This window comes from Oreochromis aureus, linkage group 8, assembly GCF_013358895.1.
Source record: "Oreochromis aureus strain Israel breed Guangdong linkage group 8, ZZ_aureus, whole genome shotgun sequence".
Classification (NCBI taxonomy): Eukaryota; Metazoa; Chordata; class Actinopteri; order Cichliformes; family Cichlidae; genus Oreochromis; species Oreochromis aureus.
Genome location: NC_052949.1, coordinates 11288607 through 11309753, shown reverse-complemented (window position 1 = coordinate 11309753; position 21147 = coordinate 11288607). Strand labels below are relative to the sequence as shown.

General features: G+C 42.6%; 1 protein-coding gene across 3 annotated transcripts in view; it reads left to right on the top strand.

Moving 5' to 3' along the window:
- Positions 1-6344: 6344 nt before the first annotated feature.
- The window catches only part of nrxn1a (neurexin 1a), a 66632-nt gene continuing 51829 nt past the window's right edge, over positions 6345-21147 (top strand). Inside the window, exons 1-4 of one of the 3 annotated variants that reach the window (XM_039616389.1) lie at positions 6345-6685; positions 7760-9183; positions 16616-16633; positions 17409-17438. In XM_039616389.1, the coding sequence (XP_039472323.1) occupies positions 8451-9183; positions 16616-16633; positions 17409-17438 (781 nt within the window). In that variant the 5' untranslated portion in view covers positions 6345-6685; positions 7760-8450. The remainder of the gene's footprint in view (positions 6686-7759; positions 9184-16615; positions 16634-17408; positions 17439-21147) is intronic. The other 2 variants (XM_031750671.2, XM_031750672.2) reach the window with 2 other exon arrangements.

The following is a 21147-nucleotide window of genomic DNA, read 5'->3' as shown; positions in this document are numbered from 1 at the left end:
AAATGATACCATAATAATCATATTCTCACACCACTGTGGAATTAAGTGTTTTAAATGACGGGAAAAACTCCTCCGCATGCGTATAATCCCACTTTTATATCGCATCACCGCTAAAAACCTGCGATTTCAACACGCTGTTTGTCACCATTCACGGCATCAGCTAGGTAAACCTCGTCATCTGAAGCTCAGAGCTCCAAACACAGCGGCGCAAACTGACATAAATGCAAGCACAAAAATATGGGTACACAAACACACGCACTCACGCTGGATGCTGACAGATGAGTTTTTATTTTTGGCTGTATATTTTCTCTGCTGGCAGCCCAGACACATATTACCCGCGCACAAGCGCTGCCGCACACACGCACACATACATAAAGCAAATATGTATACACACCCACGCACATATACAGTGACCTTCTCTCTGCTGAGTAGGCAAAGAGTCAGGGGTCACTGCCTGCTGTCAGCCTGTCAGAGGGAGGAAGAGAGAGGGGAAGTTAGAAGGAGGAAAGAGAGGAAGAAGGGATGTGGTTGGAGGTATGTACAGAACCTCATCATTCAATAAAGACTAATGCAATCAGAGGCGGCCCATATCTGTCACGCTTAATGCCGGCTGATAGAGTCGCAGCAATTTAAAATGCTCATGGTATAATGCATTTCCCTGTGCCTCTTACAGACTGATGATGCATCACATCGCGTCTTGATGGCTCTTGTAGAAGCAGATAACCTGCTCTGCAGCATGCTGAATTGAGCCTCCTCTGTGTCTGTCCATTTTGCTCATTTTTATCTTAATCAGCTGAGAAGGAGTTTCATCCCGGGTTCATCCATTAAATAAAACAGAAGTCGCGTGAAGTTTGGTGCCCAGCCTTTTAAAATTATTGCATGTAATTATATGAGGGTACCCATCATTAAACTTTGATTCAGAAATCTTTGCTGGAAAAAATATCCAGATACCCATCCAAAAAAATACCCATATGATTAAGTCTAAAGGTGTTTCTAATTTCAAGCATCTTCTAGAATCAGGAACAATTTTTTATTAATTCTAGTGAGGGGAAAAAAGCATCACACTGTAGACAGAAATTGCTTCATCAATACTTCATTCAGTGACTGCGTGTGAATGAATTTGTTTATGCATGTCACACTCTGCACTAGAAACACTTACCACATCTTCTGTGGTGTTTCTTTATTTCACAGGGGAACACAAGGAGGAACGTTATTATTTGATAATGCCATTTGGTCCAAAAGGTCACGAGGATGGGAGGAGCGAGTGAGAAGAAGGAGGAAAAACGAGTAGTATGAGGCAGTTATGGTGGAGTGGTGTTGGTGGTCAGTCCAATGGGAAACCAGGTGCTGATGTTGAGATAGTTTCCATAGTAACTCCTCTTCCTCCTCCTCCCTGTCTGGTTCGCTCCTCTTCTCTCGCCAACACTCCCGTCACACATAAGAACACCCACTGAAACAAGTGCACAACTGCTCGCTCAGACCTCCCATCTTTACCTCATCGCGGGGTTTCTGCGGTTTTGCTTTGATATCTGTTGCTCAAATCAATTTAAGCCTTTGTGTGGTCATATTTATTTACCATAAAGCTGCCTTCTTAACAGTCGTCTGCCTTGGTGGAGCAAATGTGTACATAAGCAAATATCTCAAACAGCAGTTAGACTGTGCAATCCTCTCCAAACAAACACAGCTAAAGATGGTAGCTAGCGTACAAAGGCAGGATTAAAGATGGCGTGCATTTAACAGCTGAACATCAGTGTAAGGACTCCATTCAGTGTTTCTTTAAAGTGCATCTTGAATCAGCTCCTCCAGTGAGGTCAGGGCTGTTCTTTTTACAGGAGGCGCCAACCTTCAGCTGCCAGTTTCCCAGCTCTATAACTCATTCTCCTTCCAGCACCTGATGAAGGTGTCGGTATGACAAAGTAGTAGTATGGCTAAAGTATGGCTTGTACTCTCAGTTGAAATTTAATAATGCTTATGTCAATTTATATGTAACCAAAGTCCTTCTAGAGGACATTTTGTGACACAGCAGTCATCTCATTAACTCCCTTTAGTTTGAGGCCTCTATCAAAATTATTCTATGCCCATACCAACAGTAGGCAGATACAGTAGGCCAAGAGTTTTTTAAAAATACACTGGACTTCATGTTTACTATATAACAAGAAGATGTGCGTGCTACTCCACAGTTGAAAGGGCTCTAATCCCTTAATAGTGCACAACAAGATGATTGGCTCATATGTTTTCCAGTTCAGCTGTTGATTGGCTCCTTGGGGGCAGAGCGAGGACAACCGCCATCCAGAATTGCCCCATAAATTTCTATTGAGGATTCTTTGTTCCATGTTAATAGAGGGGTGGTTTTCACATAGAGTCATAACATAGATATAAGATATGAACCTCAAAAACAAACAGCATTCACATCACCATCATGCCCTGATTAGAACAAAGAAAATCATATTTGGCTTTGATTATTTGCTTACAATAAACACTAACACTTCACACAAAGACATGCATTTGTTCTTGATATACATAAAGTTTGAACTATTTCCACATTGTGAATGACAATAATCAGGTATAGGTGTGTGGAAGTCAATTTCAGATGTTTTAATTTTAGTCATTTTGTTCTTGAGCTGGGCTTGTATATAGATCCAGTGGAAGAGAGAGAAGAAGAGCAGCAGCAGCAGCTGGCCCAGGGAGCCCAGAGAGAGCACCTTTGAGCTGGGCTCAACACAGCTGGAGTCCCCTCCCTCCCGGAGATGGGCTGGAAAAAAGTGTTTGCTCTGCATGTGTGTTTGCTGAGGAGCTTGGATGGGATCCCAATCTGTACATCTAGCTTACACCACATGCCCCAAGTACATGGAAGCCTCAACTTTTGTGAATTTCAATAAAGTGGATGCTCCTGTATGTCTGTGCATTACACAGTTATACATAATGATGAACTAAAACTACAAATTACACCCATATTTATATTTCAGTTTTTTAAAAGCGTCAGTTATCTTACAAACATTAAAACATTTCAATTTTTTGATGGAAACGTAAAGCAAAAGCACTTTTTGTAGCCTGTTTTGGCATCTGGACGTGCAACTTTTGTAAGTGTTGCCACTATTGTCTAAGGTTTCTGTGCAGTATTTCTGTAGCCCCTGTGAGGTCATGCAATGTTTCGAGAAGTCCTGTTAGGAAGCCTTGTGCTGAGCTTTTTGATCATCTCCATATTGGTGTTTTTTTAAACCAGACATGACACCAGAGAAATGGCTCTGACTAAAAAACCAAGGACAGTGCATGCAACATCCCCTGGATCATCCTCCTTTACTTAGGTCATAGAGAAAGGGTGCTGAGGAATCTTTCCCTTGTACCCTTTTTGCAACCTAAGAAGACCTCCGTTATGGCTGTTAGAAAGAATGCAGGTTCAAACTTCACTCTTCAGAGCAAGAAGCTAATCCATCTTTTATGAATACTTGAAATGGTATTAGCATTGCCCAACTTTTCCCAACAGATCAGGGACTTAACACTGCATCCTTCTCTGTGTCTAGCTGTAATATTCCCCACAATCTGACAATGGTGCGAATTGACTTTAGCAAAAGTCTTTCGTGGGAATTTTCTTCTGTATAAGAAATGAATGCATACAAAGTCCTGACACAGTAAATTACCAATTCCATAACTTTAGTGCTTTAATAATGTATGGTTGGCACACCTGAACTTACCTCACGGCACACTGGCATGCATGGGCATACCATTTGAGACCCACTGCATAACACACACAAATCATGAGTCAGTGGGATTTCAAACAACGTTCTGAAATATATGCACACCAAGGTTGCTAACTGAAACAAAAGTTGAAACTAAAACTAGTGGGGAAAAAAAGTTCCACACAGTGCTGTGAAAACGTATTTGCCTCCCTCCTGATTTATTCATTTTTTTGCATATTTGTCACCCTTGTTTCAGAGCATCAAACTAATTTTAATATTAGACCTGAGGAAATACATGGTGCAGCTTTTAAATGAGGATTTTTTTTTTGTCTAGCATGAACAACCTGTTTAAGGTAATGCCAAAGCATTTCAACCTGATTTAAGTCAGAAGTTTAAATAGGCCACTCCAAAACCTCTTTTTTTTTCATTTTCACTTGTTTTTTAACATTCAGAGGTGGACTTGCTGGTGTGTTTTGGACCATTGTCCTGCCACATATACTAAGTGAACTTGAGCTTCAGGCTGGACATTCTCTTTCTTATAGAGAGCAGAATCTATGGTTCCATCAATTACAACAAATTCTCCAGGTGCTGAAGTAGTAAAGTAACCACAGACCATCACACAACCACCACCATGTTTGACTGTTGGCATGATGTTCTTCTTATGAAGTGTTGTGTTAATTTTATGCTAGATGTAGCAGGACTCAAAACTTCCCCCCAAAAATTATGCCTTTGTCTCGTCAGGCCACGGAACGTTTTCTCAAAATTCCCGGGGATCATCAAAATGTTATTTGGCAAAAGTGAGACAAGCCTTTGTGTTCACATGGATACCATTTTTGTTCCATTTCTTTCTTATTGTTAACTCATAAACACTGACTTTAGCAAGTGAGGCATGCAGTTCTTTCAATGTTGTTCAAGTTTATTTTGTGACCTCCTGGATGGGTCGTTGATGTGCTCTTTGAGGGATTTTAATAGCCTGGCAGCTTCGGGGAAAGTTCACCGCTGTTTCAAATTTACTCCATTTGTGGATAATGGTTCTTACAGTGGTTTACTGGAGTCCCAAAGCTAAAAGTGGCTTTGCAACCCTTTCCAGATTGATAAATGACTTTGTATCTCATCTGTTCTTGTTCCTTTAGATCGTGGCATGATGTGTTGCTTTTGAGATCTTCACTTCGTCAGACAGTTTCCATTTAAGCGATTTCTTGAGTCAACAGATCTGGCAGTAATCAGGCCTCGGTGAGGCTAGTGAAATTGAACTCAACTTTCCCCCAAAATTTGGATAATTAATAATTAAGTTAATTAATAATTTAAAACCGGGAGGCAGTTAATCTGTCACATATAGGGCCAGGTAGGTCTGGAGAGCTTTATTCTCTTAATAAATTCAATAATCTTTTTAAAACTGCATTTTGTGTTTGCTCGGGTTATCTTTGTCTAATATTAAAATTTGTCTGATGATCTGAAACATGCAAGTCAGACAAATATGCAAAAACTAAGAAAGAAATACTAAAATCCACTAAAACAAAACATTGTGCTCATAAAACTAAAAAGGAAATGTTTTTCTTTTTAGTCTTTTTCAGCTTGTTGCATTTGACAACAACCTGCCCATTGAGGTGTGGGTGCATCTCTTTACCTAGACCCAGGATTTCAAGATGAGTGTGATTCAACCGTCTTCACAAAGTGTTTTGTTTGGAATACCTTTTGTAAGGTTCTTAAATCTTGACCCTGACAAATACCCTCATTATGACAAATAAAAAGACTAAAACTAAAACTGAAACTAATGAAAAGACAGCAAAAACAAAGTGTTTTAAAACACTTAAAAGGAAAGTGAAACAAGAAATTCCACCGTGGGAATAATAACTAAAATCAATTAAAATCCGAAACTTAAAATAACATAATAATAATAATAATAATAATAATAATAATAATAATAATAATCGGATTCTTATCTAATATATGGCAACCATAAATTATTGTTGAACATCTCAGTCTAATGTGTTGACACTATATGGTTGTGGATTTGTTCCAGTTCAGTCACTAGAGCGTGAGATTAACACTCCTGGCACAGTTAGTAAGACACTGGTGGGCTATAAGGCCTGACACAGAAATGGCACTAGCTCATCCCAAAGGTGTTGGAAGGGGTTGAGGTCAGAGTGTTCAAGGGCCTTATCCACCCTGAAGGTTTCTCTGAACTGGAACTAAGGAGGGTGTGAACAGTAATGTGTCCGTGTGGTGTCTGCACACAGTATGTAATCTATTTTCAGATGGATTATGTTTTCTCTGTGTGAGAAGAGAAACAGATTGAGAGAGATTTGTAAACTGACACGGCCTCTTCAATCCGTCCTTCCCCCCACAGTTCACTGAATCGCTGTCTTTACTCTCGCTCCTGTGGCGCCAGTGAAGTAAAGGCCATCCTCACTGTCACTCACGGATTTAATCATTCGGATCTACCCAGGCTCTCGCCTCATTTTCTGCCTCCGGTAATAGCGTTTCAGCTTCGTACGGGCGGTGAGTGCGCGCTGTCCAAGGTGCTGCAGCGGCGCGCGGCCCCGCCCATCCTCTCCTCTCTCACTCTCTCTCTTTTACACACACACACAAATACACATTCACACTCCATCGTTCTCCTGCGACCACGTGACGTTCCCTCTGTCGAGTCTCGAGGAGAGCATCAGACTGCACCTTTTCCTCCTCAGGAGAACGGAGAGAAGGAGAGGGGGAGAGCGGCATTGAGTCACAGACAGAGAGAGAGAGAGAGAGAGAGAGATTGAGCGCGAGAGAGGAAAGGGAAGCTAGAGAGAGAGAGTGTGTGTGAGAGAGAGAGCAATAGCACCTTGTCGCCTGGAGGCGATCCTATGATAGTTTTGTCCCTGTCCGGTAGACCGACTCAGTCTGCCACCAGGCGCGCGCCTGCTCTCTCCTCTCTCGCGGATTCGGGGGAGATTCTCCTCAAATGGAAGGGAAATCGATGAGCCGCGCGCGGCACTGTTGCCACGGAACCACAGGATGCGCGTGAGGTAGGTCGGTTTTCTTGTGTAATATGTGCCTGAGCTGAGTGAACACCGCGGTCGGTTTCCCTTTTATTTACCGGGGCGAGGCTGCCACGACACTATTACAGGTGTAATTCCAATTAAAACAGCAGGCTAACCGTATAAAGAAAAAAAGAAGTAATTAACATGTAACCGGTGAGCTAAGCTGTAGTTAACGTCAAGCGCTAAGGGCTCAGGTGATGAGACCGAACCCCCGGTGTAGTCGAGAGGGAGAAAAAAATGGAGAGGAGATATAGCCGCAAATCGAGAATCGATATTTCAACCGCATTCATTCACCCCGTCTATCAATAACTGTGATGTCGCCGCTTTTCGCCTCTCAAAGACTCCGAGAAGACGCTACGTGTAGTCCACTGTGCGTGTGCATTTGCTGCCACTGTGGGGTTGTGCCGTGAGTGCGCGTGTGAATGTGTTCAACTGTTTGAAATGGGCTCTGAAGCCGTTAATTCGATAAAAGCGAGGCGGTTTGAGTCATCCGCCGCAGCGCGCGGTGCTGCTCCCGCTCTTTGTGATGTACCTAACACAGTGTTTGACGGTGCCGCGAGGTAGCCTCGTTAAACCCATTTACAAAATAAACGGAAACACGAAAGCTGTTGATTAAAGTCTGTAAGAATACCGCCAGTGTCAGAGTGGGTCCAGCTGTTCTTTTTGGACATTAAGGCCGTCGCAGGTATGCCACCTTATAAAAATCTCCTGCGGCATGATGGGAGCTCTGCTGAAGGAGGTGCTGTTTGTGTATGTATGTGTGTATGTATGTATGTATGCGCGTGCCTATATACTGTATGTGCTTGGCTTAAACCACTGCCGTGTTATTCTGTATGTTTATAAAGACTTATGTGGGCCTGCTCCTTGTGTAGTGTGACAATATGATGTCTTTGTGTGTATGCGCGCAGAAATGCACGAGAAAGAGTAATCTGAGAACAACAGCGGGATCAGGTTGTGTATGTGTGCGAGAGTTTGTGTATTGTCTATATATGTGTGTGTATGCGTGTGTGAGTGTGTGTGTGACCCTGGTTGATTGTGCCGTCTCTGTTCTCTCTGTAGGTCGCTGGAGAGAGTGATGACGCGGCAGTGAGAGACACACATACCTCACTTGCACACACACATACATTCGAACACACACACATATTTTTTTTTTGCCCACACACACTTTAAGTCTTGCCCTACTAAAAAAGGGAGGAGGGGGAGAAAATACTGCTATGACGGTGTCATTTCTCTCCATTACCAGTGTGTGAGCCACACACACACACACACACACACACTTGTACTCCGTGGGGAGTTGCCTGCATGGGGGATAAGGCCCTATCTAGGGCACAAAGATGGAGTTCACATCCGATTTGTCACATATCTAACACTCACACAGACGTTCACACAAACACACACACCTGGAATCTCATATGTCAGAAGATAAGAATAAAGACTGAATGGAGAGGAGACACTGAACATCTCAGAGACGACACAAACAAGAGGCCAAGGGAAAAAAAGATGTCCAAAGCATACTGAAAGGATGGCGGGAGCCGCTGTTTGACCCCCTCCCTTTCCTGGAGCTGAATCCTATAGGAGCCAACCTTTGAAAAGAGCACTTGCAAGATAGAAGGGTTACCTGAGAAACCCATAAAGAGTTCTTCAAAGGCCCCTACAGTTGTCACCATGAGCTGTAGGCTAGAGGGAACACCCCAGCTCTAGCCACTATCTCCTCCCGTGTGTGTGTGTGAGTGTGAGCGTGAGTGTGTGTATGAGTGTAATGGCGGTTTGTGTTTGGGCGGCAGCCCCACTGCTCTTCCTGGGGCTGTGCCTGTGCAGCGTGGGGGGCCAGGCCCAAGGCGAGGTCCTGGAGTTTGGAGGTGTTTCCAGCCAGTGGGGGCGGTTCCCAGTATGGAACGCTTGCTGCGAGAGTGTGCTGAGCTTCAGCCTGCGGACTCACAGCCAGGAGGGCCTGCTGCTCTACCTGGATGACGAGGGATTCTGCGACTTTCTGGAGCTGCTGCTTCTCCACGGTCACCTTCGGCTGCGTTTCTCCATCTTCTGTGCTGAGCCGGCTGAGCTGCAGTCAGGTGTGGCGGTGAGTGATGGGCGGTGGCACGCAGTGCGTGTCAAGCGGGATTGGAGGAACACCTCGTTGGAGGTGGACGGGCGATTGGAAGGATGGGCGGAAGTGAAGAGTAAGAGAAGAGACATGACAGTATTCAGTCATACCTACATGGGCGGGGTGAGCCCAGAGCTACATTCTTCGCCCCTCCGCCTCACCTCTCCTTCAGTGCGGGAACACCCTGCCTTCCGTGGCTGGATCACGGCAGTGAGCATCAACGGCTCACTGGTGACGCTGGACGGCTCAGAGGGCGTCACAGTAACAGCTGGCTGTGGCCCAGACCATCAGTGCCAGAACGGAGGGGTGTGCAATGTGGTCAACGACCAGGCTGTCTGCGACTGCTCCGACACCGGCTACCAAGGCAATGACTGCAGCGAAGGTAAGGCCCAAAATCATGCTGACCCATCATATACATCCCATCCTTTACACATACACATGTACACCTCAAAAGACACATGCACATACGCTTACATATGTGGATTAACATCTCAAAATTTATGCCTCTCTTTACAAACACCAAGCCCTTCAACAAAGATATCTATTTCTCATTCACACCTTCACATTTACCTTCAATTTGTGTGTATGGACCAGCAGCCTTCACAAACAGTGCAAGACATGCATACTGATTATGTTTGAGATTGATTTCTTAAGCCTGCCGGTGGCTCCCAGTTTAAGTGGGCTCCTCCAGAACCCAAAATTAAGCCCACTCCGAGGAAGAGAAGTCAGTGTAGTGAAGCTGGAGAAGAGAGCTTGAAAACAATTTGAAACAAATTCCTGAAAGTCACTGAAATGCCTGGCTGCAGGTTTTGAGGAGCTCAGCAGGTGCATTTGGCAAAACACAATAACTATATAGATCAGTTGTGGACATGGCTGTTGGCTCATGTTGAGAAACTCTAACTGGAGCAGGGCTTAGATGCTGGAAATCAGTGGTTGTTATATGGCCGACACCTGCTTGCCTGTGTTAATGGATTTGCATTGATTCTAAATGGCCTTCAGAGGTACCATACATAGGGTGCTGAATGATGTGTGTACAATCTATCGCCTGCCATTAATTTGAACAGCTTGCAGCCTGTTAAGATGCTCTGTTTGCATCTGTGTGATTGTGTGTAATGATTTTGTGTCAGTGCTTTTATGCATAATAAAAAAGGAGACAGTGTTGTGTTTATAAAGATGAAAAAGTCGGACTATATCACTTGTAAGTATGCTGCAGATGGTTTAATAACTGGAAGAAGACCTTCTCTTAATACTTCCAGTAGTGCCTTTGGTCACTACAAGTGCCAATACATTGGGCAGTGTAATGATGGCTGTTACAAAAATGAAACAGCTGCTTAATGAACTCAGCTACCAGGTTATGGTCATCATTGCAAATTCGTTAATTTCCCCCTTCTAAGTTGTGTGTGTCGTCAGATTTGCTTCAGTTCATTCAGAGAAAATTTGCATTCTTAATCGATAGTTCTCTAAAACGAGTCTGTGCTTTTTTGTTTTCAGCACCAGCGATACCAATCAGCACCCTCAGCAATTGATTTTTCTTCTTTTTCCTCTTCTTTTTTTTTAAAATGACACAAATGCATCAGCCAAAAAACGGCCGAGTGGCCTTCCACCGTGGCTACTGTTTGTCACCAGCCTAACCTTAAACCCCACCCAGCACCAATTTCAACATCACACATCCCCTTTAGCCACCCGTCATATCACACCCTAGCATTTAGTGGACAGTAGGATGGCTTAGGTTACCATGGAAACAGGACTAATAAGAAGACATGATGAAAGATGTGTTCCTAACCCTCCTGCTTCCACGCCTCAGCTCCAGCCTCCCCCCTTCTGCACTCGTTTGTACCTGCAGCTCCAAATGACTTCAGGCATCATATCTGCCACGCACTCTTTCCACTCTATTTACACGCATGTGGCAGTGAGTGGAGATTACTGCGTGTTTAATCTAGGAGGCATGTTCACAAATCGGGCCACCTGTCCTACAACAAACAAGGGAGATGCACACAAACAAGCCAATTAACAAACAGTTAATTAAAAAAAATTAGGAAGCATAAGAAGTGAACCTAAACTAACAATGACAGGTGTAGTTGTAAAGTCAGCACACTGGGTTCAGGTGTTGCCCGTGTTGTCCACCTCTAGTACTTGGAAAGAAAATAGCCACACACATTCCATAGCAGGTACAGATGGGCATTTTAAGAAAAAATATTATTCAGTACTTATCAGTTTCAATGGTGTCTTTACAGATTTTGCATTGGACCTTGTTTTCAGTTGTTTTTCTTTAGAACTTTCTAACAGCTGTTGAATTTTGTGGACTCACAGAAACATTTGATTTCCCCATGTCTCACATGCTGTAGTGGTCTGGGTGGTCATTAACATCTGTCCATCTATTTTCTTAATTGCTTATTCAATTGAGAGTCATGTTGGGGGGCTGGAGACTATCCCAGCTATCATAGGTCACCCTGGACAGGCACCAGTTCATCACTGGGCTAACAACAGAGAGACAGACAACCATTCACACTCACAGTCACACCAACGTCCAATTTAGAATCAGCTATTACCTTAACATGCATATTTTCGCACAGTAGACTCCACACAGAAAGGCTGTGTTACCTCCTACCAGGCACTGGTAAAAACAAGGTGATATATAAATGTTTTAAGACAAGAATCAGTGACATAGTCTATTTATGTATTTATCTTTAGAATTTAATGACTTTGAAATGACCTTATTAACCTCTACAAAAGTCAACATATGAGCGTCTTTTAAATATGCTTTTTTTGCTTCTTCGTCTCGCATCTCTTTCTCGCATCTTAGCTCCTCCCAGTGAGGATATAAAGTGAAGATGCAAGGACGAGATGCAAGGACAGCGGTGCCGAAGCTTCCATTATACAAATCCATGGATCCATAGTGCCATCCTTAAGAGCTGCTGGTTACTTATAACAGGCTTCACAGTTGGACGCCCTGTCTAACTGATTCATAAAGATTTCCTAGAATCTTCTATAAGGAACAATTTAAAACTTTACCTTTTAAAGACAGATGGATATGAAAATCTCTTGTTTATAAATTCATGAAAAATGAAAATTGTTTAATGCATTGAATTATCTGCAGCTATAATAGTAATTAAATAAAACTTTTAAATCCTCGAATTCATGTATAGAACAGTGCTATTTGTTCTGAATTGTTACATTATTATCTGCACTAAAATGCGCCATGCAGCTTCATAAAAATGTGTCCGATTGTAAATGAAAAAACAAATTGGGGCTTTGCTTGACGCCACAGCACAACAGTGCATTGCACCTCAGTATGTGCTTTCTGTCAGTCCTGTAAATGACACTACAAAGCAAGCACTGTAAAAATAAACTGCTACATGTGGAGTTTTCCGGGTCATCGGAGGAGAGGGATGCGAGGAAGCAAAAGTTAGTGCAATTAAAAATCAGACGCAGCACGGAGAGGGTCGTCAAAGGCAATAATGAAAGTCTTGACCACCACTCCTAATATGCCACGGAGATAAAAATGGTATTAAAGCAGGTACGTTTATGTTCATTTGTGAGGAAATAATTAGTCTATATGAGAGAGAAATAAGAAGAAAAATAATTAGCAGCTGTTTTGATGATTAAAAATGAATTAATTAGGAAGAAAATACAAAGAATGTCCCCGAATGTGAGCATTTGATGCTTTTCTTTGTCATATATGAAAGTAAACTCAATATTTATTGAGTTTTGTACCGACTAATAAAACAAGCAGAGTATCTTACCTTGACTATTATTTAACTATTTTCCAATATTTTATGAGCAGAAAGCAATTAATTGGGTGAGTCATCTGCTGATTAAGTAGTCATGAAAATGCATTTAAGCCACTTCTAAAGCAGAAATACCAAATATTCCCCTGATCTAGCTTCTAAAAAGTGAGAGATTGCTGTCTTTTTGTTATTTGTATCATTTTACATGGGCTGCTGGTCAGAAAAAATAAGATTTTAAAAGCATCATCTTGTGCCCTGGTACTTAATGCCAGGCAATTTTTTGTATTATTTAGTAGTTTGGGCATTTTGCAGACTAAATCATTAGTGCTAAAATAAATTGCAGTTGTTGGGCTTTTGTGCTGCATGTGTGTTCAGGAAGTGACAGGTGAAGCTATGATCAGCTCTCTGCAGAAACTCAGTGCTGCACTGAGAATTAGGTATGATCCAAGCCAGTCTAATCCAGTCTGCTGTTCTGCTGCTGCTGCTTAGGGCACAGTGGGAGACAGACAGCAGTGGCACACGCATACCTGCACAAACATGTGCAACACAAAACATACAATCGCACAGAGAAACACATTCACACAGTGCACTGGCTCCAGTACCACCATTAGTCACAACACCACTGAGGTTTCTAACAGCAGTGTAGCTCTACAGGCTAAATAGGAGGTGAAGACATTTTATGTAAAGGCTCTCACCAGATACAATATCTGCTATTCTCTGGCACTTGTTGCTCAACAAGAGGCCACTTATTCCTTTTAAGGGGGTGTTTTATATTCCTAGTGTTGGACTCACATTTCATCTGTGAGTGAAGCCAATTGTTTTGGAAAACATGTGCCAGAGTCATGTTTTTTCTCTTGGCACCAGTGGCTGCTGTTAGTAATTGTAGTCTCATAAATTGTAGTCTCCAGTTTGGAGGTCTGCTTAGATGGATGTGCTTCTGTGTCTTAAGTGAGAAGCTTCATAGTATTACATGGTTAAAATAATGTGGAAATTCTCTTTTCAAACTAAATTGCAGCTTGCATAAATGTTGAATGAAAATGATGTACAATTGTAACACAACATTTTTCAATGTTTTCATTATTTTAATTATTAATTTGCATAAAATTGCAAAACTTCTGGGTTAAAATGGCCCCCCAAAAAAGAGTTAAAAATTTCACTGGCTGTCTGACCAGGTTGCACCCCAAGGCATTTGTAGCTGAGCTGAGCCGGGCTTTCCCCTCATAGCCATGAGGTTTGGCAGATAAGGATTTAGGGCAAAATAGCATGCCTTTTATTTGCAGTTTCTGCATCAGAAATGGGTTGATACTCTACATTTTGGGGACATAGTTTTGAGAGGCATTTGCAGACAGTGAACTTCAGATAACAAACACTGGAAATAACATAGCTGTTTTTGTGTGCAGCTGCATTTTTGGTTTTCACGTGAAGCGTCACAATTATTAATTGCTTTTGGATTTAATATATTAAATTCTTTGTGGGCACAAAAAAAGAAAATAAGAGGCAAATTCTAAATTTTAAAGCAATCAGTCAAAGGAAAACTAGTTGATTTGTGCAGTTGCTAGAAGGGGGGAAATCAAATGCCTTGATTGATAGGAAGGAGAATAACAAAATCTGTGAGGGAGGAAAATGCATCAGTTTGTTATGTGGAGGAAACTACAGTTAACCAAAAGGGCAACTCAGCAATTAAAGAAAAGTAAAAGGAGGTTGGTTCAGCTGTGTCAAGCATATCAGCAGCAGTTCTTTCATCTGTCAATTTCACCAGTGTACATTAGGCACAATAATTTAAAAAAAGCCTAAAGAAGCTTAACAGTCAGCTCTTGAAGGTTAATTTGGATCTTTTTTAGTTACTTACTGGTAGTAGTATTAAAAAAACTCACGGACATTAGTTCTGGAAACAGATTTAATGGACTGAGCTTTTGTACTGAAAGTGCAGTTTTTCTTACCCAGCTAACCAATACACAGACCTTGGACAGAAGAGTGCAACACCATCTTTAAATTCTCAGATTCATTCTTGGTAGATAGTTCAGAGATATAAAGAAGTTGCAGAGGAAAAACTGAGCAGATGATGTGTTTTCTTTGGATAGCCCACATTTTCTGGAGGGCTATTTTGTGTGTTGTGGATCTAAAATATTTATTTTTAAAAAAGCTGGCCTCATGCGCTGTTGTTCATTTTGGTGTGACAAGATACCGGCACTGTGGGATATCTCAAACCCCAGGAACCACAGGCTGAACCAATATATATGCATCAGCAACACTACCAGTGAGTTACTCTTACGGATTTATAGTTTTTCAAAGGAAACTCTTATTCTAGATGCACTGACACACTTTAGAGGAGATAATTCTCAGTTTGTGTTTAAAATTAAGTGGATGGCTAAAAGAGCAGGGACTAGAGGCCCAGGTCTCTTTGACTGAAGCAAAAATATGTTAATAGCATCTAAGGTTGCAAAAATGTTGATTGTAGGTTGTGAAAGAGTTGTCGCTTTCAAAACTGGGATGATCATTATTTGCGAGTATATGAGCCGAGACTGTGTAGTTGTTTTGTGTAGAGTCAGGCAAAGCCGGGCATAAAGGTTTATCTTTTATATGGTACCTTGAAATTACTGTGTTATTTTGAACCCAGCAGCCTCGGTGTAGCTGCACAATAAAGCATTGAGATAAAATTATAACCCTCTAAAAATTAGAAAAAAATTCAGTTATGAATCTTTAATACAGAATGAACATGCTCTGCTAGAGGAAAATATGAATCCTTAGGACTACGTTTCAAGCTAGAAATAAGCAATTTAGCTGTGGCAGTCTTAGTTTCCGTACACGTTTACAATTACACAGTATCTTCAAGGCTCCCAAATGATCCACTTTTATTCCTGCTCATATTTTTGCAGATTTGTGTCAAGCCTAGAAGTATTTGCAAAGCAGCGTAATGTTGTTATTTACTGTAGGCATTCTCTCCCCTGAAAAAACTGCAGTATATTACATATTTAATACCAGTGCAATGAAGGAACTATTTATGAGGGTTTTGTTCCGGAGCACATCAATATGTCACTTTGGAGAAATAAAATGATTTGAGATACTCAGAATATAGATGTAGTAAGTGAAGACAGTTTGAGCAGAGCCCGTGCATAAATGTAATTACTGTCTAAGTTATTTTGCCCTCCAGTGAAGGCAGAGTGAACCTGGCTTGTTAGGCCTGGCCTGGCTTGCATTGTCCTTGAGGGCAAATTGCTGTTAGCATGCTAATGGTTCCACCTGTTTCTGCCATGCTACCGGCACAAGGGCAGAGGCAAGGAAACACTCACATGAACACAAAGCTCAAGACTCACACATCCACACACAGGCACCCAAAGTTTATTGCACACACAAGCACACAGACACACACACTCTGTCCCAGTATTGGACCATGCATGCCCCTTGTCTTCCTGCACTGCTAATCCATCCCTACATGTTTACCCTGCTATTTCACATCATTATTACTGCCATAGTCGACGTTAGTGTGAGTGTGTGTGTGTGTGTGTGTGTGTGTGTGTGTGTGTGTGTGTGTGTGTGTGTGTGTGAGAGAGAGAGAGAGAGCGAGAGAGAGAAGGAGGGGAGAGAGGTAAAGAGGATGTGGGAGAGATTGCGAGATTGAAAGTGTGTGTTGCATGCTATCTGTCGGGGGGCTCCGGGGAGAGGAAGCGGCTACAAGGTAAGTTATGGGGTAAATGGCTCTTGAATCCAAACCTACAGGTAGGACTGTATATTTACACCAACACCCCCTCCCCACCCCTCTACCTCAATACCCCTACCTCCACCCCTGTGTACCCTACAAGTGTGGGTGGGCGTGTGTTTGTTTACGCACTTAGATATGTGTATTTGTACCCGCGTGGAGTCGTAGAGAGACTGTTCATCTGTATGTATAGATAAATCTGAGTTTTGGCTACCAGTGCAGCATGGTATCCATTGTGTCCGTGCGTGGACTTTTGCATGTGTGTTGCCGCGGTAACCCCGGACAGGTGTGCATGTACAGTAAGTAGCCATGGTAACCCAAGGGCTGAGCATGCATGTTAATGAATGTCTGTCTCTCTCTCTCCTCGGCCGGCCGCGACACCTTTCCAGAGCACAGCTACACTCCAGGTAGGTTGTACTATCTATCTGTCTATCTATCTATCTATCTATCTATCTATCTATCTATCTATCTATCTATCTATCTATCTATCTATCTATCTATCTATCTATCTATCTATCTATTTCAATATCCTCCTCTTTGTTCAAACTTTTCCTCATTCTTCTCGCTTCTTTTTCTAATTGACACCTTTCTTGCTCTTCACTAAACTCTTAATCATCATTATCATCTTTTCTTTGTCATCATTCCTCTTCTCACTTTCACATCTTTTCCATGTCAGTATTACCTTCATCTCTCACTCAGCACATTTTCTGTTATGGAAATAGATTAGTAATAGATAGCCAGGTTAAAAAAACCAGCCTAGATATATGTTGGTCTGTGTGGGTATGTAGGGGTTGGATGCTGATATCTGGTAAGTACTACATCTCATGCGCAATCATCTGAAGTGGCTCTTGCCTCGAGGTTATGTAGACGCGCAAATACTGTAAAGTGTACGACCTAGTTTATGGCTATGTGCAAACGTCTGTGTTCATACCTGTTTGTGCGTAGGATCGGTGCCTAGGATAAGTAAGTGTCTTCAAAGCGAGGGTTGTTGTTTTTTTTTTTAGAGACATTTTGTATAATTTAGATGACTCATGCACTCACAGAAACACACACCGGCACAGAGAAATTTAGCCTTCACCAGCATGCCATTGACAAACTCCTGTATCACAAAAGCACATACATGCGCACACACACACCCCATGATCCTTTACTGTGCTGACTGTGCTCTTGTCTTCCTTTAAGGTCTGGCACACCTGATGATTGGCGACCAAGGTATGGCCTCCTCTTACCTCACTTCCTGTTGTCCTCTGCTATACCATCACCCTCCCCTTCCCCTTACCTCTTAACTCCCCCTACACTCCTCCAACACTCCTTGTATCCCTCCCCCACCTCATCGCCACCTGGCGCCGAAGAAAGTTGTCTCTCTAGGCACTGAACGAAGGTCAGTTTTTTCTCCGTAATTAAGACGTTAAACAGTCCAGAGTTTTAATTTAAGCTGAAACGAATGCAATTTGCTGAAACAGTTAGACCTGAAATATGCCTTTGAAGATTATTTTAGGTGTTAAGTGATGAACCTGAGAGAAACTTCTTCTAAGATATATATTCAGTAGTCAAGGCTGGAGTAACGGGAGGGTGTAGATGGCTGCTGCTTCAGCGCTTGGTTGGATTAGACTTGGCAGGGCTCCAGGTCATGGAGATGGATCTATGGGCCGACTGACCGACTGACAACATGGATGGTTTGATTTGGTCTTTACTATTCACCTCATTTCATTTTCTCTCATCTGTGTGTAAGAGTTTGACGGAGAGGGATGTGAGTGCCGAATGTGTGAGTGTACGATGTAGCCATACATGTGCATGTGTGCTCTTACAACAGGGTTTGAATCAGTGACTGGCAGCTTTCAGAGAAACGCACATCCGCACTCCTCCATGGCTTTTCATCTGCTTCCAGCATGTCTCGCTCTGCCGTTGCCGGTGCTCACATGGGCTCCCGTTAATACGTTGGCGAGCGCATGTGATTCTGAACAGATGTTCCTGCAGCATATGAAAGCATTGCTGCTACACCTCAAAACCCAAGTTGTCCAGTGTTTTTGAAGACATCCCCAAAAACAAGTGCCACTGGTCTGCTTGAAAACTTTTCACTGATGACCAAAAAACTCACACTGCCACCTCTTTTCTTCTTGCCCCACCCCCCTTCTCCTTCTCCTTCTTTGTTCCTGCCCTCTTACACTCTGTGTGGGACACCACCCTTTGTGATTTTAGGAAAGCTCAGAGGTACCTCCCATACTTTTTCATGTATCTATGGCTAATGAGCTATTCTGGATGGTTTTGAAGTTGAATGAATTGACAGGCTCTTGAATGTATGGTAATTTCAGACCTTTAGAGCTGTTCAGCTTCAAATTCTTATGTGCGGTTGCTGTTAAATTGGAATATTTCATTTTTGGTAAGGTAAGGTGTTGACGCATGAGTGTGTGCGTATGCGTGCGTGAGCGTGCTGTTACTTTTGCCTGCATGCGTGCGACTGAATAGAAGCTCGAGCCTACCGTGCTTTTGAAAATCTGAAGGTAGGTGCTGCTCGATCGGTCGGCTCTGCATGACGCTGATGAATACACTGATTGGCCCACATGAAGACAGGCCTGATCGTGACAGGCTGATCTGCGTCTATTGTGCTCTTTGATTGGATGAGAGAGACGATGTGATGACGGCTGTCTCCCATTGTGACAGGGCTGCCGTGCATTCGCTGAAATGTGCCATTTAATGAAATGTTCATCCTAGCTAGCGGATAGAAATATCTTGAAGAGAACAAATGATGTCTCCAAACATCTATCATGTAAGACATTTCTATTATGACAAGTATATTTCTATCTGGGCTTTTTTTCTGTGTTTTGATTGCTAAGTAAACTCACATTGCTGAAGTTTCTGCCTTAAAATGTCTGCCGTGAATCATCCAGGTGGCAGTGAAAATTTAATGGCTTCATCTGGCTTATGCTCAGCATTTTAAATCACCTACTTAAGGACCAACATGTATTAACATATGTTTCCAGCATTATTACACAATGTATTCAGTGTATTTGTGTATAGTGGATGCCCTCGCTATTACGGATGTTTGGATTGTGATAGGCTAAAAAGTAAAACTGTTTCTCTTATTTATTTTTTAAACCTTTGAAGTCTCTTTCAGACACTGTACACATGAAAAGGCTGCGTGTGTGTTTGCGCGAGTGTGTTTTTGCTCTGCATACTGAGATGTAAAGGCTGTCAAATGGTGCAGACGAAGCCTAGCTTAGGTTAGCTCAGCGTAAAGAGGCTTTTTGAGGAGCCTGCAAAGCTGAAATGAGTTTCTTTGAGGGGGTGGATTGGTGTGGGGAGGGGTGTCTTAGAAAGATATATAGCATATGTGTGTGTATGTGCGTGTGCGTTTGTGTGTGTGGGCAGGAGAAATTGAGAAAAAGAGACCGTGCCTGTGAGAGAACAGCTAAAGGAATGAATGATAGAGGGAGCAGAGAGGGAAATAGGAAGCGAGGGAGAGATAAAGTGAGTCGTCTTTTCTCCTGTGATGTAGAGCAACTGCCTGTATCTGCAAAGGGACAGCGGTGCTCCTGTCTGCCCTCCCAGCCCAGTCATTCACCAAGGGAGATCAGCCCTGATGGGGAGCGCTGGACCTTTCCCCTCCTCCATAAAACACAGTTATCATTCTCCCTGGAAATGATACCCACAGATCACTAATCACTTTGAGTGGGTGAAAATGCACGAATTGTGGAGGGAAGAAAGAAAGGAGGGAGCCAAATTGGATTTTCATAAGTATCGAGCAGCCAAAGGAAGAGGGGGGAAATGGATTTTTTTCATGAAAAGTATTGAGCAGCAATAATCTGGATGGAAAATGTGCTTAAAGCCAAGTAGCAGATTTTGCCCTTTTCTTTTCTCTCTGTCTCTCCAAGAATAGACCGTGAAGGGTTCTGGGTGAATGAATGATTGTAGATTCTGAATAGGATTGACGAGTGGCTCTTGGTCATAATTGGCAGCTATGCTTGTTTATGATATTTGTATGTTCTTCGAGCTCTGAAGCGGGCTGCCTAGTTAATAATGGTTGTTTGTCTGCATGTCCAAGTGTTCTCGATATCAATCCAACAATCTATACGCTACACAGACAAGTGGTCAGCCTCGCTTGAAGTGACCTTTAAAGATGCGTGCACGTGAACGGACGGACAAACAGACGCACACTCACACACAATAACCTTTAGAGAGTGCCCGCTGAGTAGGTGAGTGAGTATGTGTTCAGTGTAAATATGCATGAGTAAGGCTGCCTGCACATATTCTTCACGGTCAGTGGATGAAGGCAGTGGAGAGCGAGGTGTGTTTGTCTGTATGTTAGTGAGTGTCTTGTGTGAGTGCATGGGTGCATGTTCAGGGGAGGTGGATTGTGAGTCATCACTTGTGACTCATAAAGCGTCGGCAATCAAAGCGGCTCATTTTAACACATTGTCTTATGGTAAAAACACGCAGATGGACGCACACTCCTGGCTGTGCACACACATGCCCAATATCACACTCTTTGGATTTCTTTTTAAATTGTCTCTTTTGTGCGTTTTTCCCCCGCCTCTCCACCCCCTTTTGTTCTTTCATGGATAAATGCGCTTTTTCGGAAGAACGAAAAAAAGAAAGCACACATGTACACACACAAGCACATACACAAACGCAGTGGACGAGCTCCGTGCTGACTCCACCATATGTGGGGTTGGGAGTGGTAGCAGACGCCAAGACAAGAGGAACCAGTCGGTACCAGCAAAGTACAGCATGTCTCCTACCTCTTACTCATCACCACCAACAGCCCTAATAATAAATCATACAAGGGCTGATTATTTTTTAATAAACTACAGGCCCACTGAAACAAAATTTAAATACATATTTTTGTTAGTCTAATTACGCTTGTATAATTTCTCAGCACACTCTCATCTTACTCTGTTATTTTAGGTGGTACTGTTGAAAT